Source organism: Cataglyphis hispanica, chromosome 25, assembly GCF_021464435.1.
Source record: "Cataglyphis hispanica isolate Lineage 1 chromosome 25, ULB_Chis1_1.0, whole genome shotgun sequence".
Classification (NCBI taxonomy): Eukaryota; Metazoa; Arthropoda; class Insecta; order Hymenoptera; family Formicidae; genus Cataglyphis; species Cataglyphis hispanica.
In genome coordinates this window covers 3,010,940-3,031,818 of record NC_065978.1, presented here as the reverse complement: position 1 = coordinate 3,031,818, position 20,879 = coordinate 3,010,940, and the positions used below count along the sequence as shown (strand labels likewise).

At 36.1% G+C, this 20,879-nt stretch overlaps 1 protein-coding gene across 6 annotated transcripts; it reads left to right on the top strand.

The window, feature by feature from the left end:
• Positions 1–927: 927 nt before the first annotated feature.
• Positions 928–20,168, top strand: LOC126858371 (A-kinase anchor protein 13-like). 6 transcript variants are annotated; one of them, XM_050608619.1, is made up of 19 exons: positions 928–1,060; positions 1,125–1,355; positions 1,705–1,819; positions 6,724–7,083; positions 7,347–7,801; positions 8,122–8,271; positions 8,351–8,538; positions 9,492–9,629; positions 10,665–10,737; positions 10,823–10,949; positions 11,057–11,252; positions 14,174–14,230; positions 14,427–14,979; positions 15,071–15,300; positions 15,387–15,916; positions 16,011–16,213; positions 16,311–16,490; positions 16,574–17,286; positions 17,359–20,168. In XM_050608619.1, the coding sequence occupies exons 3-19, from the start codon at positions 1,780–1,782 to the stop codon at positions 17,636–17,638; spliced, it is 4,473 nt and encodes a 1,490-aa protein (XP_050464576.1). In that variant the 5' UTR covers positions 928–1,060; positions 1,125–1,355; positions 1,705–1,779; the 3' UTR covers positions 17,639–20,168. The 6 variants fall into 6 exon arrangements, with proteins under 6 accessions (XP_050464576.1, XP_050464575.1, XP_050464580.1 ...); XM_050608618.1 differs by having other exon boundaries at positions 10,662–10,737; XM_050608624.1 differs by having other exon boundaries at positions 929–1,060; positions 7,347–7,753.
• Positions 20,169–20,879: the final 711 nt, after the last annotated feature.

Sequence of the window (20,879 nt, the reverse complement as noted above, 5' to 3'; positions counted from 1 at the left end):
TTTGTCCTGATTGGTTAACCGAATGTCACTCTACTCTGACGGATAGATCTTCGAATGTATTTCTAAAGCATTTCACATTCCACATTCCAGTACAGTCCATTACAGTCAATTGTTTAAAGAAAGCTAAGGAAATTGTGTACTCACAACTTTGTTTACTTTATTTTTATTTCTCTTATTTTAAAGAATACGTTTACTGTCAAAATAGTTTTCGTCAAGATGTCAAATTTTTTTTCTTTTGTTAAATATTGAAAACATATATTGTTTCCTTCTCAAGCGATTCTTCTACCACAGAGGAAAGTAAGAGACGTCACGGTCCAGGTGAAAATCCAAGGAAGATATCATTAATCCCTCAGTCTCGGTACAATTGCACGATGCAAAGAATCGATTGTGCACTTGTACCGAGTGGTGCAATCGTTATTAAAAAAAGATGCTAAATAAGATAGACTTATATTATTGGCTCTCGCGGCTTTTCGCAAAGCATCACGGGTAGCGAAGACCAATACATTTTGCTCCGATTGAAGAATCTCGCATCCTGCAACTCCTATTCTCTTTTATCTATGCCTTTTACACTTTTCAAGACATCCTTATTCGTCTCATTACAAAAATTTCATTATTGCTTTTATTCTAAATGCAAAACTAAAAATTGTATGTATTATTATTATATTTGACATCTAATATCTATTATTTATTTATTCTTTCTAACACTATACTTATCGATCTACAAAATATTCTACGATCTTTTTTCTTCTTGCCTGATATTTGATTTTAAACACACATCTCTCTAAACATAAATCTCTTTATTTCTTTCGTTGTATGCACTTTCTTTATTCGCCTAATTCCGTTTCTTTTTTTTGTTTTTAAATAAAATCAGATCAAGTCAGAGATGATTAGATAAACTTCGGCGCGATCCTACCATTTTCTATATTTACAAATGAGTGTATCAATATTCAAACGAGAGAGGAAAAGGAGAAAAGAAATCGCAAATAAAGCTGACAACAATCAGCTATAAGATTGATTTTTTTCCAATGTCTATCATCATTTATGCAATCTTCTTTCGTAGGTACGTAAGAGCTTTCCATATAAAGAACTTTGATTTAGTAATGCTAGAAATTTTTTCTTTTTAGGAGGGGCACCCCAGAATGGCGTACGTAATAAACTAATACGGCACTGCGACTAGTACAAAATGGTCGACGTGCCTTGATCGTGTCGTTGACGGTGGGCCCGCGAGACGATGCGAGACTGTGTTATCAGCCAGTGCTACTGAACCGAATCCCGCCGTATCGGACAAGACGGAATAATAACGGCCGTGAAACGTGCGCGACACAGCTAAATGGGATAGAATCGCACCTCTCTGGGTACGTATCTTTCACGCGATCCACCTGTCAATACGACGGCGCCCTCCTCAACAACGCGGCAACAAAGTGCGCGAGTACAAAGCGCATTCTCCTCGACGCCGATTCCGTCGTCTCGATTTCGCGTCCGCGCGCGCGCGCGATTATTCGTTTTTTCCTTCTCCGCTCGCGATTTTGAATCTCGAATATATACGCGCGCCAAGAATTCGCATTCGCGTGTATACACGCGGTGAAAATCGCCGCTCGAGACAGCGACGTTGCTCCCGAGACGACGGTGCTCCGTGAAAGAGCGTTACGATTTCGCAAACGTCGCACTCCTCCTCAGGTGAGACTTATTTTCGACTGTTTGCAGTTTGCGTGCGGTCGTCGAAGTACAGCGAGAACGCGAGGTAAGGCGAGGATACGTGCAAGAAGGACGCGAGGAGCGATGGAGAAGCGACAGGAGGTGCTCGCCCCGTTTTCATCCGGTGAGTCTTTCACCGCATTTGTATGCTCGACTCGCCTTTCTCTGCCTGTCATAGGAAAGTGCGTGGACGGGCCGTTTGTTGTGTAGGCGTGTAGGTACAGTGCGTGCCTGCCGTAAATCAAACTATACGCTTATATACGTATATATATATATATATATATATATATATATATATATATATATACATATATTTATATTTATTACGTGACATATACGGCATACCTATACGATTTATACTAAATAAGACATATGAATTTTTACATTAAATATTTTGAAAAATGAAATTTATATTTAAAAGAAGACAGATATTGATATAGGAGAAAAAAGTATTTATTTAAATGTCTGGAAAATTTCCAATAGTTTAAATTTTAAAGACTGATAAGAATAATCTAGCAGTGATTACATCACAGCTTTAAAATATAATATTGTATGTGCAATATTTCATATTGGAGTGACTTGCTATTAAATAAGGAATTTTTGTGGAAAAAAAGTATTAGTTATGTATAATTTTTGAAAAATATAAATGAATACTGCATAAAATCTTAGGAGAAATGTGCCAGTATGTATATATTGGAATAAGATGCATTTCACATGGAATAACCCTGATATGTTTTGTGCATATATGTATCATTGCTATTTATGTCAGAACAGAAACAAAAGAATATTCTTGAGGTAATCAATACCATGTGAATCAAGTAGAAGAGCAACACACATACACATACACATCGCTTTCTCTACATCCTAGAAAAGATTTGAAATATACACAGTATATATTAGTTTTATATTATATTTTATATATATATGAGAATATTTATGTGACTTATATACTTATGTTATAAAAAGTATAATATTTATATATATATATATATATATATATATATATATATATATATATTTGATGGATTAAAGACTTTTATACATATCATCATTTTATTAACAGTAAGATAAGATCATTTTATTAAGAAAATAATTTTTTTTCTTTGTTTGTAATATTGAAAAATTTAATTTAATTATATTATATATATGTATACATACATATAATTTAAATAATTATTTTTACAAATGGTTTTTCAATATTAAATTATACTTACATTTATAGATTATTAATCTCAACATGCTTTTTGGTTTTAAGAATTTTTTTTCTTTTGAAATATTTTAAAAATTAATTAAGCTTAACTGCAGAAGTTTCTTTTCTTTCTTACATTTACATTATATTCGTATTACATGCTTCTGCACGAATACAAGACCTCTTATTGGAGGAACTTAATCTGTAAATTTTCGTCTGTGTTTAACTTGTGCATTAAAGTAAGCAACGAGATTAACATTAGACGGTGCAGTAAAACTCTTACTGCGATATTTTATTATAAAAATTCCATTCCATGAGTATCTAAAATTTAATTATATCAGCTTTACGCTTATTGTGTACATTACAACGAAAATAATACATTTAATTTTTCTGCAGAACAATCAGTTATTCCTTTATGAGAGGAAGAAGAAAAATCAGAAGAGACTGATATTCATCTTAATCTTAGCATATAATTTTTTTTTTTATTTAATCTTTGCTTTGCGACTTCGGATGGCTTCCGGTATACATTATTCATTCATTAGACTATTAAACATTTACAACATTGTGAACATATATTGTAACTTTATAACTTTAATTATAAAATATTAAAATCTTATACCTTTAAAATTTTAAACTTTAAACTTTAAAAATTCAAAATTTACACCTAATCTTAGCCCAAATATCCTTTTATAATGCATCATATAAAAAAGATATCAAAACTTTCTTTAGAATGAGAGAAATTTGTATATCCCAGTTATGATTTCTTAACGCAAACGTGGAATTTCGTATCGTCATTTACAAGATAATTACCATGCAAGCGCTAAAAGGCTTCCCTCCACGTGCAAGCCAATAAGTATCGCTGTATCGAATACTGGCGATCTGACGAGAGAAGTCTCTCTCTCTTTCTCTCACGACAAAGGGGGGCCGATCGTTACGGGCTACCCCAGCGAAAATCATTACTATCAGAATATTTAATAACGCTGATAATACCAAGTCGGAGTCAGCGCGGCCTACATTCAAATGCCAACTGGAATAACACAATTGCATCTGTCTGTCTCTCTCTTTCTTGCTCTCAGAACAATCCTGGTAAGGGTTGTTGTTTGTATCGTCGATATTTGTTATTGCGGCGAAACCTTTTCGCAGCAAATTGATAGAGAATTGTCAGATGAAGAAATTGTCAGACGATGTATTGAAGATATGAATATTGGAACAAATGGAGAATTTTATTGTGAGGTAAAATCACAAGTATTTAATTATTTAATGCGTTTAGAAATGTAAGACACATTTATTTCTCTTTCTCCTTTTATATCTTGCATTTAGATAAATATAGAATATGAATGTAGAAAGAGCTAATAGTTCTTATAATATCAGTCTTAACATATGAAATTTAATTTCAAAAATGTTTTAAAACATTTAAAAAAAATTATACGAAAATTCTTATATATATATAAATTCATATTCTGAAATTATTTCATATTTATCATCATATTTATTTTTCATAGTTATCAGTTTTATCTAAATATATATAAAGCAAGCATTCCAATTGGGATTATCGGCAAATAATTTTTTAATGACTGAAATTAATAAAATATTATATGATAATTTTAATAATTAATAATAATAGTAATATTCATACAGAATTTTGTCAATTATAATTTATAAATTTATATGGAAAGATTAGCATGTGATATTTCGAAAATCGTATCTTTTTAAAACAATATTAAAGTTTAAACGAAATACACACACACAGATGCATACATACATATATATATATATATATATATATATATATATATATATATATATATATATATATATATGTCTAATATCGAAGCATCTCATTATCAGTTCTTATAAACTTTAACTTATAAGTTACTTATTAAGTTATAAATAACTAAAGATTGAAGAATTCTAACGGATTAAAATCTCAATATTATAAAGAGAAAAAAGTTATTTCTCGATAGATTTTATCTTAATAAAATTTTAACGAGAAATTCTCTAATTCACGAATTCACTAATATCAATCGATCGTAACCTTCAACTATAATTCTCTCTCTTCGTCTCTTTATAATTCTATTTGCAGAAAGTGAGACTCGGACACAGATTTGAACTTGAATTTAATCGATATTGATGAAATTAATCGTTTATTCATAAAGATATTTAGAACGTTTTACATCTCTCAATAGAATTTCCAAAGAAGGTAGAAGAAGAAAATTTCCGAAAGCTGAAAGATTATTATCTGCGGAAGGACGTGAAAAAATTAGGAGATATCCAGAAGCGGACAGCAGTTGAAGATTCGTATGGAGCCACACTTCGCAAGAGAAAGATGGAAAGATACAAATCTAACAAACATTCCGCTGCGCTGATGCCAATAGAAGTGGTGGTGGTAAAGGAAACGCGAGTTGAAGGTTGGCGGCGGCGAATTGTAGGGTCGCGGGGGTGCACGGAGACGGCGGAGTGGCGCGCGCGGACCAGCGGATCAATTCGCGCTCCGGGAGCTACACAGGGGGAAAAGCAACAGTCTGTCAGCCCCTTTCCACCCGGAAAAGTCGCTCCGGCCACGGTACGCTATTATCTCGCGCGCATTCGTCCCAAGATTTTCGTCACATTGATAGCGATGAAATCCGCGATTATATATTGCTAGAGAAGATCGAGGAGAAAAGACCTATCCTGGGAAAGGATATGCTCGGGGCTTGTATATGCGGGACTGTGCAGCCTACGATAGAGAGAGAGAAAGAGAGAAAGAGAAAGATAGCAGAAAAATCCGTAAGAAATCCTACGCGAACTACAATTGACAGTATCGGCAGCGCCGTGTAAAAAACATCGATATTATTAACACGAAAATTATAGATAAATTTCGCATCCTACGTATGTCAAAATTAAGAGCCGCGGCGGCTGCAACAGCTGCGGCACAAGTTGAATCAAACCTTATAGTTGTACCTTACCTGATTCTTACCATGCGACGCGTTACATTACGATTCTCCGAGTTGTTTCTCACGGACAAGATAATGCAAGAGATTGTTCGAACCATGTATAATTTGAGAATAAACAACTAATGTTGTTTCTTCTTCGATTTCACGTTTCTACGACGTTGTGAAATTGTGAAATTTTTAAAATTTAACACTCGCGTTTGGTCGCCCGATTCATTGTTTGTATGTTAATATACTTGACGATATTCGAAGAGAGAAAGAGAAAGAGAGAGCGTTTGTTTCGATAAAACACATCAAAAAGGAAAATCTTCAAGAGGATGATGTTACGTTATCCGCTTACTTAAGCAGGACGCAAGTTGTCGTTGGTGGAATACGTGATTTGACCTGATTTTCATTGAATATGCCTTTATGCGGTATCCAAGAGAGAAAGAGAGAGAGAGAGCGGAATCCGTGGAGATGACGCCGTCGCAACGACCGGCGCGATTGTCGCAGAGTCCCTCGTTTGTTCCCAAGCCCTAGTGAGTCAATAGTGAGGCGGCGTGAGGAGGACGACGTTTAGATATCAGTTTTCCGGTATCGCGCTTTGGAACTCTTCCTTCGATTACACACGACGCGCCGTATGCATCGCGCCAATAAATTACTTTGCTCTTTTTACACCATCCCCTCACTCCATCGCGCGCTTTCGCTATCGAGCGACGAAAAATTTAACATCCGTGTCCCTTGTTGCGCACAGTAATATCCTAAAATAGAACGGAGGAGTCTGGTAATAGGAGTCTTCCTGATATCACGGTCTTTTCAAATTTAAATTAATACAGGATATTACAGACAATTAATATCCAGGAACGATGGCGACAATATCGTTTGCCGATCTTGAAGATATACTTGTCAGAACGTCGTGTATGCTTGCAGACGAGTGTCCGAACAGCGGCGAGGATAGCGAGGAGGATGTAATAACCGATTACCTTGGCTCATCGCACTCCGACTGCGATCGCGTGCCGCCTATCATTAATGGAGATCTGCGCGGCCTGAGTCTGCACGGCGGCATAATCACGGAAATTGGCTACATCACCAAAGACAATACCGACAAAGTGTCGATCGTCATGTCCGACAGCGGCGAGGAACAGCAGCACCAACGGCAGCAACAGCAGCAGCAACAACATCCGTTGCTCGCACTCGGCACTAATATACAAACCCAGCCTAATCCTCTGGTACCCATCATTAGCGTCACCCCGCACTCACCCGGTCTGGCTAAGAACTATCCGGTCCTAGGTAATGTTTCATGAGCTTTAGCAGATAGCAAATACAAGAATATAAAATTGAAATTTAATGCATCGATATTTGCTGTTTTATTAGACGTTTGACAAGTTATATAGTTTTTTTAATTTATATTAAAATAATAACATATAATTGACGTATAAATTATAGAAATAAAAGATGCAAAATTTAATAAAGCTTTGGTTTTTCTGAATCACAATCGACCATTCTTAATTCAATATGATTTAACGCGAGTAATACGGTTTGTTTTTTTACAGAGGAGAACTTGCAGCAACTGCACGAGATCCATGATTGCATTCAGCGTATGCGAGACCTTACGTTGGGTACTTTGGGGTACCATATTCGCGTGTCCAACAATTCTGACTCTCCGCAGAGATTGACTTCCTCCTGCCCGTCCTTGTGTCCGCTGATCACCGCCGAGCTCGTATCTCGTTCCGGTAACAATCATCATGACACTGGTTCCGATCCAGATCTCTTCCTTGCTAATTGCTCCACCAACAGTTCCCCGACGCATTTCCCGTCGGTAGGCGGTCGCGCTCGCACGCAACAGTCGCAGGGTATAGACAGGCGACGCAGCTGGACCGGGGATCTGGAAGATCTGGAAGAGAGTCGGCGTGGTAATCGTCGATACTCTGGGCAGAATCATCTGCAGGCCCAAAATATGGTTAATATCGTCCGTTACTTGTTGAAACCAGGGCACGATCCGATCTCGGTGAGTTCAAGTTTCGATGCCGCAGGATTTTGATGCTACGCAAAAAAATATTTTGTCATTATTTATGTAATGCTGTGCGTTTCTATTATTTAAGAAATGTAAAACATATAAAAATATCTTATCTTCGCGTGCATGTTCTACGTAGCATCGAGATCTGAACTCGTCGAAATTATATCGGTCTCAAATGCCCGGTTACTCTTGATACTCTCGCTTTATGGTGGCATGGCTGGCTCTGGTCGCTTGCATTATACGCTTCCCGCCGCAGCCGCCGCTCTAATGCTCGCCACACAATGACAACGTACCCCATTTACTCGTTTCAGCGACAACGCAGCATTAGTTTAAGTAGCCTAGACAGCGAAAACGAGCTAGAATTAGATGGGAAATCATGTGCCGGACCGGTAAGCGTAGGCAATCGGGCATGCAGATCACAAACGAGCACTCACTCACTGAACGAAGCTGATCTTGTACAGGTAAATTTCAGAGATCCTTTGAGGGATGCGATTCCCTCTTGTGCATAGGCATACTACATAGCGAATTTTTGTTTGACAGAGTGAATATCAGAAGATAGTCATAAAGAGGGATAGTCAGAGGTTAACAGAAAGTAGCAGTTTAATGCCAGGGCTGACTGGTTCGCGTTTACCTCTTCAGAAATCCATATCTACGCCCTCGATCGTTACACCGCAAGTTCACGCGCATTTAGCCGAAACCGGAACTCGGACAACGCCTTCACTTGCAGCGTAAGTCTATTATACGAATAGATGAAGATCGTATAGCTAGATGGATGAAGAAACATCTTAGAAACATCTTAGAAACTACATACATTTTCTATAACCGAAGATTATGTCTTTTAAACAAGAACACCATTTAAGTTATTTCGATAGTAATCTAGCTTGCGATCTTGTTATAAATTAACGCACAAAAAGCTATGCACATGTGCACATTTCGCGCCGTGTACATTCATGCGTGCGTAGGTACTCATGTGTGTCATGTATTTTTACGCGCATATATTTACATTTTATTTCTTTTTTTTCTTTTTTTGAGATTTTCAATTTTTCGCACAAGTAGAAACTTATTTCGAATATAAACACAGACGTATGTCCGTGCATGAACTTTTTTAAACTAATAAAATGGGGATGTCTCTGTTTTTTTTTTCTCTTTTTGAGAGATGTCTACATTCATGAATGCTTAAAACATTCTGCATTATATAGATCTTTTAGCATGACTGCTTGCGTGTCGTTGTATCATAAGCCACATGAAACATGAACGCAAGAAAATGCCATATCAGTTTGTCTGCTATTATTTATTAATATAATTAATACCTTGAAACATTCATTATTTATACGAGAGACTAAAATAATAAATAAGACATATATATCCAGTATTGATCTGGAAAAGTAATAGTAATAATAGTATACATTTCTCTCTTTCTCACTCTCTCTTTTTCCCCCTTCCGCTCTTCCCTTCTCTCTCTCCGTCCTTTCCCCCTCTCCCTTTCTTTCTCATTGAACATATTTGCCGTGTAATCATTTTTCTTAAACGCAAGCAGTTTGCTATTTAAAATATTATATCGATGTGCTCTTCTATAATATAATATCGGAGAATATCTCGATTATAATATTTTATTTTACACGATAGTCGTTTAGTTTGTGTTTGTACTTGAAAATTTGCTATACAAACCTGCATGAAACAGCCGTCATGAAAGAAACGAAAAGGGTAGCGGGAGTGAGACAGAAACCGAGGATCTTCATACACCACACAGCCACGAATTCCATGAAGATCGAGAGGGCACTCCAAGTGTTCAGATATCCCTTGACGAGCTTTTGACTGAGTGAGTAAAACTTGATGCTTTAAAATTTTCATATATCAATCACGTTATTTATGATATTGCAAATATATTTTTAATGTCTCTGATGGAAATGGTTTGTACGCCGGTTTGCCACCAATCGATCAATTTTGTCAGCCACAAATAGAAAGAGAGTCTGTAGTTATATTACAACTGCAAAATCAAACGTAGAATCTAAATACATTTATTATTTTTAAATAAGACACACACACACACACATATGCATATATATATATATATATATATATATATATATATATATATATGTATGTATGTATGTACGAGGTGCTTGAAAATTTTCCGGACTCTATAAAAAATGTTAGGTTTACCTTATTTGCCTCCGTTTGAAATAGTCTTTTTGTGATTTTATATAGCCATCCTAGCGCTTTTGTCTTGCTGCAAATTTTTCTTGGAAATTTTTTTGCTGTAGCGTGTGAAGCATCCTCTGCGATTCGGTCTCGATCTCTTGTATTGTTTCGAAATGTCGCCTTTTGCTTCAGTTTTATTTTTGGGAATAAAAAAATGGATGATGTGTTTCAGTAAAAATACGTTACAGTAAAAAAATTTCCAGAGAAAATTTGAAGCATAGCAGAAGCGCTGGGATAATTATATAAAGTCACAAGGAGACTATTTCGGAGGCTAATTGTAAATAAGATAAGTCTAACATTTTTTATAAAGTAAGTCCGGAAAATTTTCGATAGCACCTCATACATATGTTTTATGGCAGTTTAATGTCACTTAAGACTTACTAGACGAAAATTATTGAATTTTTTAAATGCCAATCCACGAAAATTGCTATATCATACAAAGCTTGTGCATGCTATACATATCTTTTTGAACACATAGCTTTGATTGCACAGAGGCTATACACACACACACGTACATACCTTTATATCTTATAATAAGCTGTGATTAGATCGAAATGCTTTTATAGTTGCACTGCTGATCACACAAGATATGATTTTAAACGTCTTATATGAAATTGAACAATGTCGACATTTATGCTGATTTTTTCAGTAGTACTGCATATGATGATCATCATTCCGAAAAAACTAGAAGAAAGCGCGGTTCTATCTTCTTTCGTAAAAAGAAGGTAAATCGATAACTAAATTGCAATTACGCAATATATCTAATAAAGACGTTTTTGATCAATCAATCGTACTAAAATGCTATTTCAGGATAAAAGCGGGAAGAAAACCAATCAGCAACATTTATGGGTAACGATGACAGTAGGATCTCAAGGAAGCTTATTGTGTGATGTTTGTATGAAACATTCGACGAATAAGCCGCTCCTTCATTGCGACAGTAAGAGAACTATTTATATTAAGTTAAATGTGCGATTATCTCGCCTTTTGTGAATAATTAACTTTTGTAGTATTATATTTTAATAAATTGTTGTATTATCAAATCAGATTGCGGAGCATCGGTTCATCAAAGTCAAGGATGCAAGGATCAATTGATACTGGAATGTGTCAAGTCTAAACATCAGTCCAGCAAATCTGCATCAAAATCTTTATCGAGCGTTTCTACAATTACAAGTAACAGCAGCATTAACAAACGTGGTTCCACGACGTCGTTGCCTCTGCCAGCGTCATCCGGAAGCGGAAGGTAATATAAGTTTCATCGATGAAAATTATACATTTTTTGCATTGGATCTGCGTATCTGTGGTTCAAGATTCGCACGCAAATGGCATGGCGCTGTGCCTAAGCTCGGAGTTTGTAATCAACTCCTCTTATACTTGTGCGAAATGAGTAATGAGTAATTCGGATTTTGTTTAACTCAATTGGCAAATTAGAATTCATTTTTATTTCACTGTATATATTTTTAGAAACGAAAATATATTTAATAATTTTATTGACTGAGTATAAAAATATTTTTTACTTTTTGTAATATATATAGTAAATAGTATAACATATGTGAAATATTTGAAAAGTCTTAAATCGAAAAAGAATTGTGCGTCTGCTTGTTACTCCGAGGCTTTGGCTGGCTCAGAAGCTTATTTCTTCGTTAATTTTGCAGTTTAGCAACATCAATAGTACAGCAAGCTTTAGCGTTCAGCCTCGCGTCGCCTACATCTTGATTGATAATATTGTTTACATTTTATACGTATTACTTATACAGAATATCATTCTCAGACTACCTCAACTAATTTTTGATTTATTATGACACAAGCTAATACTTGAAATAATATTAGCGATTGATATTATTCGTAATTACACGACAACGTAAAGCAATGACAATAACACATTGACTTGGTAGCTTTACGTTTGAGGATTATTTAGTTTCTCAATTTTAATTTCAATTTTATGTCGCATTTGATAAAAGAACACAAGGCTATTTATTGACAAATAAAAATTGCTTGCGTATGGGGAACGGTTCGTTAAGATAGATAGATCGACGCATAAAGTCGAAAAGAAAATAAAGTAACAAGAAAATGGAGGAAAAAACAGCTTAACACAGGCGAAATGAAGTTGCCCTAATACAGTTATGTGCTTTTTCCTTCTCCCGTGCATTCCCTTCGTGCAACCACGTGCAAACCGATCGATTGTACGACGATTAAAGGGAAATTAACAGCCACAAGAAAACCATGTCAAGCTACAGTCCTTGGCGGCGAGTCGCTACTAAACTCGGAGTCAAGTAAGTCTCTGATATCTGATGTGTTCCTCCTGTATTCTGTTCCGAAAGCGTTTCGTTTCTTTTCGTGTGTTATTCTTACATGCGTCTGGTAAAAAGGCGTGCGTCTCTCGTTCCTCGATTTTTTTCTCGCACACATATACCTACACATATACACATATTGTCCACGAATCTACCCAAACGGCAATCGAGTTTTCGTATTGTATAGTCATATAGGAAGAAACGTCATATCTTTGCCCTGCCTGTGCTTCTGATCTTGTGCTTGCTTCTTCTATGATTTGTGTCCATACATTGAGATATATATATATATATATATATATATATATATATATATATATATATATTGTGTTTCATCTCTTCTCGTTGTAATCTTCGCCTTAAATTCTAGCGCGTAAGTTCACGTGTGTTAGTCCATAAGGTATTTTCTTCATGATAAATAATTATATATATACATCAGACATATATATTATACATACATGTTCATGACATGTGTTATCATACAGTTTCTTCCTTTCCTTTTTTCACAGTTTACACCCAGTTCAGCCTTGTCAGTTAATTAATCACAGATAGTTCGTCATATTTTTTTATCTTATTGTTCCCGCATTTCTCAATGTTCTCATCATGAGATTTCATATTTGAACATTCATATAGACAGTTTTCGCAATAATTTATCAAGGGATTTTAGGTCGGGTCGGGATTTACAGTATAATATACATAAAATGGATATTGTTTTCTGAATTTCCCCGTCAATCCGCGTTCTTGATGAATTAGAGAAGCTTAGGAACAAATTGTAGGATATGATAGGAGCAGAAGAAAAGGAAGTGATTATACTTATGTTTATCCCACCCGACCTGAGCTCGGAGGAACTTAAAGGTTGTCGCAGGTCATTCACTTTTTATCAAAGATTTTAATTTTTCTTTAAATTTATCTTGAATTCGTTAGCTTTATCGCGGCTATATATTACGATGATTAACAATAATTATATTATAACAACATAGTCTAACTTATTGTTAATAATATATCGGATATTATATATATATATATACAGGATGGGCAAACGTTCCGGCCAGACTTTTATAGAAAATTTGATTCTGAACAAAAAATTTTGTATAAACATGGATCAAAAAATGCTTTCTTATATAGTTAACGCCCAAAAAATCTCTGAAATCACTTATTTTAGATATTTTATTTTATATATTTTTATAAATATCAGTGAAAATATATGTTTTTTAACGAAAAGTATTGAAACAAAATTAAATTATCTTTCAAATGAGATCAAAAGGATTGTAGTTTGTTCCATAAGTTTTGAGATAACCAGCTTTTTAAAATCGCCACTATCAATAGTCGAAAAAACACTTTTTTATACATTTGAAACTATTTAGGGAAACATTTTTTGACCCATGTTTATAGAAAACTTTTTGTTCAGATTCAAATTTCTTATAAAAAAGCTTGGCTGAAACGTTTGGGCCCATTTTGTGTGTGTGTGTGTGTGTGTGTGTGTGTGTGTGTGTGTGTGTGTGTGTGTATGTATATATATATATATATATATATATATATATATATATATATAATATACATATATTAATTGTATAAGAATTAGATGAAGATTCATATACGTTTAAACGAAAATGTCAAGTATCGTTTACGTAAGGTTTGTATTTATATAGGGGCTTAAAATAAACTGAAAAGACAGTTTTTTAACGCAACATAATAATATCTTAAATAAAAATCTTCAATTTTTTTAATAAAAGGCCAGCATTTCAATACGTTATAGTTTCAAGAGTCTCTCTGGAATTCAACCTAACGTTGTATGCATTGTTTATATGGGGAGAATAAGATTTTTTCTTTAATCACATGTAATGCTTTATGAAACAAAGCTGTATCTTTCTTTCAGTCAAACGATAAACGAAGAAAAAGATGGCGAGAGCGGACAACATCGTGATCTTCCCAGGTTTGTAAATATCTCTTTTTTTCCCTTTTTTCTGTAAATATCTCTTCTTTTTTTCCTTTTTCTATATATAAATATTATAATAACTTGGCCATGTATTAATCGAAATAGCAATGTTGCTGGTATATATTTCATAACGCTGTAATAAAACTGAAAACCAATGAAACTGAAAAAAAACTACTACAAATTTTTTTTTCAGTGGATGGGAAGAATTTGATTTTGGTGACGACGTTCATCAATTCACCGTGGGCGATCTCGAAGAGATAGATCCCGAGCTGACGTTGGGAAAGGAAGAACCTGATTCTTGGAGCTCTGCAATCGGTCGTAACGTTGCGCTGCGCCTCGTCGATCATTGTGAGCGCGAAGTGAAGAGACAGGAACATATATATGAATTCGTGCTTACGGAGAAGCACCATTGCCTGGTGCTGCTTGCGATGGAAAAGATCTTCGCGGAGGGATTGCGACGGCACTTTCGTCTCGGTCAACCGGATCTCGAACGTATGTTCCCCCGATTGCGGGATTTGATCGACATCCATCTGCGATTTTTGCAAAAACTGCGAAAACGGCAGAATGCCAATCCCGTAGTTTCCACGATCGTCGACATTCTAGTCGAGCAGTTCTCAGGTGATAACGCGCAACGCATGAAAAGCGCGTACGGGGAGTTTTGTAGTCGTCACCGGGACGCCGTCGAGGCATACAAGTATTATCTGCGTAACGACCCTCGTTTCGCCCGTTTTGTACGGCACTGTCAGGTATGTTACAATAATAAATAACACAAACGAATTCATGTAGGATTCTAATGTGAACAGTATAATATAAAATAGTGTATCTCTATGTCTTTAGACAAATCCTTTGTTGAAAAAGAAAGGTATACCTGAGTGTATACTTTTTGTTACTCAACGTTTGACAAAATATCCATTGCTGATTGAGCCACTCATTAAAACTAGCACTGTGCAAGACGAAGGTGAAGATCTACGTAAAGCACTAGTTCTCGTTAAAGAGATTTTAGCTGATGTAGATGCCTGCGTAGCCGATAAGGAACGAGAAGATAGAAAATTAGAGATATACAATAAGTGAGTTCAAATTCTTTTTCCTTTTACGATTATTTTTTTATTCAGTATTTATCTCTTCGAAACTGTAAATGATAATATTTCTACAGGATTGACGCGAAATCATTCATTACGTATCGTGGTGCCAAATTTAAAAAGTCGGACATAATCAACAGAGTATTGAAGTTTGAGGGCACTGCTTATTTGATGCAAGGTCGCGGCAAAATGACTGCCATCGTAGTGGTCGTTCTCTCAGACATATTGTTTTTCTTAGCTGAGAGAGATCAGAAATATGCGTTCTTCGTGCCTGACAATAAAGCCGGTATAGTGTCGCTGCAGAAGCTGTTAGTCCGCGAAAAAGCCCGTCAGGAATCCAGTATTTACCTAATAAGCAGCAATCCGGCTGAACCTGAAATGTTTGAACTGAAGATTCAGAAACCAAAGGACAAACAACTATGGATACAGGCGATTCGATCGGCAGTCGAGGCTTGCCCGCAGGAGTCCGAGAACGAAGCTGATGCACTGATGGAAAATAGTAACGAATTGCGAGATATTCGCTCCTCCTCGATCTCGCTAGTGTCTGTCGAAGAGAAGCAACGTATCGCCAAAGCTAAGGAATCACACATACTTAGAATTGTCGGTATGTCTATCTTTTCTAACTTTTTTTATAATTTTTAATGTTTTATGTTGTATGCCGATTACATTTGCAAATGAAAAATTTATTGTGTTTACAGGCGAATTGCGAAAAAAGGATACTGAGCAGGCGCTGCTGTTTGAAGAGAAGATCAATTTGCAAATGCGACTTTTACAAGCGGCGAACATTTGGAACGGGAACGAGAGCGACAATGAGAGAATCGAGAAACTTGAGAAGGAAGTCGCTGATTACACTCGGTTGGTGCACAACGAGAGGACTGATACCACTCAATTATGGCAGGAGGTCAATGTTAATTCTAAATCATATTTTGTAATCATTTATTAGATTTTTAATCAAGTTAATATGAATCAATTAAAGATAAATTTTATTTTTAACGTAGGTATTTGTAGCCGTGCAAGAAGCGACACGTCTTGCTAGCTCGTTGTCATTTAACGTAGGTGGCGCTAATTTATCGAGAAGCTTAAGTTCTGCCGGTGAACGTCACAGTGAAGCTTATGTTTCGCCAGCTCTTTGTGTGCCTCGAAGAGCCGAAACTTTCGCCGGTTTTGATCACAACAAGGTAGATGGAAACAAAGAGCAAGAGTATAAAAATTACAGTTACATAAAAATGTAATCATTATTAAGTACTCTAATTGCTTTTAGGAGAGACACCCGCTGCGTGATCCAAACGCGTTGCATACCGTACTTCCCGTTCCGAAACTCGGCGAGTTACCGAAAGAAAATCCCGAACAGAAGGAAGGTCCAGAATTAGAGACGAACAAGGATCAACAGTGGGCGGCAATACGTTTGTCTAATCACATTTATACGTTGGTTTGTATAATAAGTAGTCAGATGACGACAATCGACAGTCTACAGGCGCAACTGGCCGCGTGTAAAGACGGCGGCACGGGTAAATCATCTAATAATCGTCCGAATCCGAATCGTCAATTGGAAGAGTTGCGAAATCTACAGGATCAGCATTATCGAGATAAAGCGGCGTTTCAAGCTGCGTCTCAGCAGGAGAAAATGCAATTGGAGGAGGAACGAGCCGAGCTAGCCCGCCAAAGAGAGCAGTTGGCCGCCGAGCAGCGAGATGTGACACAGCAACGAGATCAGTTGTATCGACGGCTCGAGGCGTTAGAACGACAGGGTGTTACATTAGTCGGAAGTTCCACGACCGGCTCGATTCACCTGTCGCACTTGACACAGAACACAGAAACGATGCAGCAAACTGCACGCAGCAAAGCGCAATCTGAAGCCAAACGCATCCCCCTGAATCTGATCAGCGCGACAAATCAACAAAAAGTGCAAAGCAACTTGCCAGTCAAACAGCAACTGCCGCTAAAGCTTGCCAGCGGGAGTAACAACAATACAAGGTAGGATCAGCTCGTTTCACATCGATATCATGTTGATATTTTAAAATAATGTGTTTGTTTCTCAATCAATAGAAGCAACAGTACCGCGAGTAATAACAGTCCAGATCGGCACTCTAGAACAGGCAGTAGCCCGGCGATCGTCACCAGTTCTGCGTACTCTTCACCGGAGCTCGGAAATAGCCATCATCACGGAATCGGCAGCGGGAGTCACACGTACTCATCGAATCGTTCATTTCGGATCACTCGCTCTCCGCCCGAAGTCTCATATGCGCAGCAGCAACAGCGAAGCTCGGAGCAGCACTCGCAACAGCAACAACAGCAGCCGCTGGAGGAAGAGGTGATCTTTTTCTGACGATTCTTTCGATTCGGTCGCAAGCATTCGTCGCGTTCGTCACGCGCCACCGCCGCTACTGGTACAACCACGCCAACCTCCACGCCAACACCATCGCCGCGCAGCCAATCGCGGAACAGTCAACCCCGAAGTCGCGTTAAGTCTTTTTGATTTTCGACATAAATTTTTTGCGGTAATCAAATATATATTTTATCCAGTGTTTCGCGGATACAATTCCTTAAAATCGCTCACCATAATTTTCTATCATTTTGCGTCTTTCTTCTTCTGTTGTCCATTCTCATGTTCCATTTCTTTTTCATGACGGATTTGATCGTTTTATGATAAGATCCTACTGTTCTATATTTCACATCCAATGAGGTCATACTTGAGTGCAATACGAGAATCATCTTATCCCTACGCTACGATAATGCTATCATGAATAAATGCGAGTATTTAGCCTCGGTATAGTTGGGAGAAGGAGATAAAATAATAATTATTACGTATCCAACTGCTACAACTGATGGCAATAATATAATTTTTATGCCAAATTTCATGAAATTACCTTGAAAGAAAGTTAAGAATAAAATACAATTTCTATTAAGAGTTATGAGTAATGATCAGAAATGCTCGCGAGATAAAAAAAAGAGAGAAGGAGAAGTATTAATGTAACAAAGTAGATCAGCTGATCTTGTTAAAGTCTTGCTCGTTACGTTATTAAGCCGACTGACAGTTTTAGAAACACAAGATTTTAGACGAATCTTTTAAGCAAACCTGTTGCTGCTTGCTGAAACATGCAAGATAGATGAATACATATATATTATGGTTACATATACATTGAATGTGTACATATATATATATACATAAGAATATATACTTTTTCATGAGTGTGTACGTATAATTGATTATGAATGAAAAGACGAATGTACGCATGTATATGTGTATCTCTTTTCACGCATACACGCATTTCTGAGTTATCTCTATGAATGCATGTTGTTGTGAATGCGAGAGAGCGATGGCTATTCTTATATCATAACTATTGAAGTATTTTAATGCTAAAGCGACAAGTAAAATTTATCTTTAACGATAATGAATTATTATTACTATTGTTACGCGTGCCAAATCACTGTCGTAATTCGAAATTAATGCATTTTATTTTGGACCAAAATTATTTATTTCAGAAATAATTCCGTTCATCAAGTGCACACGATATACATTTCGGTATTTTCTTCACTAAAGTACCGAAATACGAATATATATAAAATAACGAGAGAAATTCCTATCTGGCATTTGGTTTCGAGATTATTCACTGCCATTATATTGTTATTCTTTATTGAGAGTGTTCTTTTTCTTATATTATTGTCTATACAAACTTTACACTATTTATTGCGTTGCTTAAGATCAATGATTAAAGTCTATACGAAACTACGCGAAATACGAAAACTGGGAGAGTTTATTGTACAAGACTCGCGTACACTGAATTCCTCATCATCCCGAATTCGCGTCTTTTCGAGGATCTTATATTCCGCACTGTCTGACATATTTTATTTATACATGTATCATGCTTATCAACGAAGAAAGTTTTCAAATAAGAATTTTTTAATCATGTGAGATACTATACGTCAGAGCCGCCGATTCATTATTCTGTATGTAAAATGCAGAGGATACAGTATGCGCGTTTAGCATTTACTTTAGCGAAGATTATCATATCGAATCAATTCTCTCATAAATTCGAAAAGTATAAGTCTGTACGCGACAATTCCATTAATACGTAAAACATTGTTGTGATGATTGTCAATACGCATCCGAATTATGGATTCCTAAACTATTCGGTTTACAAACGATCATAATATATATATAACGTTGTGTAAATATACATTCCTTAACAGATAAGACTGGCATGCAATATGATCGAATTGACGAAGGCTAAATAGAGGATTGATCATTGATCATGTAATAGATCGACGATAAGAAAAAAAAACGACTAATGAATTGACCTCGTTAAGAAAATTTAAGTAATACTACCAGCTGCTCGCGTCTCAATCAATCGTGTGGTGACAATAGATCTTAAAAGTATTCCATAAGGTATGCTGAATTACGCGAGAGAAAAAAAAAGAAAAAAAAAACACATAAGCGATGACTTATATATTATATACGAATCTATACCTATACTATTATACTTACTATCTACTGCGATGCCGAGCTAAAATAAAAGCTCAAACTCAGACTATTATTGCGATTAGCTGTTACAGTGTCTGCTACGGGTGAATGTTCGACTTCAAATCGCGAGAGTGACATTTATATATAAATTCAAATTGTATAACACTAGTAGCATGCGCAACGCTCACTAGAAAGAAAACAAAAGGTCGGTATAAGGTAATATCAAATTGATTTTCAAAATTAATTTGAAATGTATAATTTATATAGTCGATTCGAAAAAACATTTTGCACACTTATGTAAAATTGAGTGAAAAACCACGATACGATATAGCGAATTAACGATATCACGTAGTGTGTAATTAAATTCTGTTTTCTTTTTTCGGGGTAAGAAGAGTGAGAAAAATGATTTATCCTTAATAATATAAATAAATAAATGAAGTCACACACATGCAATCGCCCGTGGTATGACATGCATTGAAGAATCAAATCTGCAACAGCTAAGGATTAGCGCGACGGCCTACGCGCGCCTATCTCGTGGCGTTTTCTATCTTTTTTTCCTAGAATAATGTCACGCGGATGGCGATGCAAAGTTTGAGAAAAAGGATATATACAATATATATCCTTGATGATATCGAAAGATATATGAAATTATAGTAACGCGGTTTTTTCCACGTTTTAGCGAATCTTTACGTCCCTAATGCTCATGGGAAGTATTTTTGTACGTTCACTCTGTACCTACTGTACCGTTTCGCTCTAAAACTATATCTATTGTTATCATTGTGATACTCGCTATACTGCGATCGTCTTTTGAATCGTTAATGTAATATTAACATAATAATGTATAATAAGCGGGCGTGTGTGTTTGGTTATTGATATGCTCATGGATCGCGATGAAGATGTCTTCGAGAATTTTAACGATTTTCAAACACAAAGTGTATTGATAGATTTATTACAGATTGTTATTATTAATATTATTATTATTGAAAATTGTTTGGTTGATTACTCTCCAAATCAAGAGTATTCTCTATTCAGTAATGCTCGGTATGATTTTTATAATGATTGTCGACATATGCTCCGTTTTTCTCGCTATGGCAGAATGAAATTG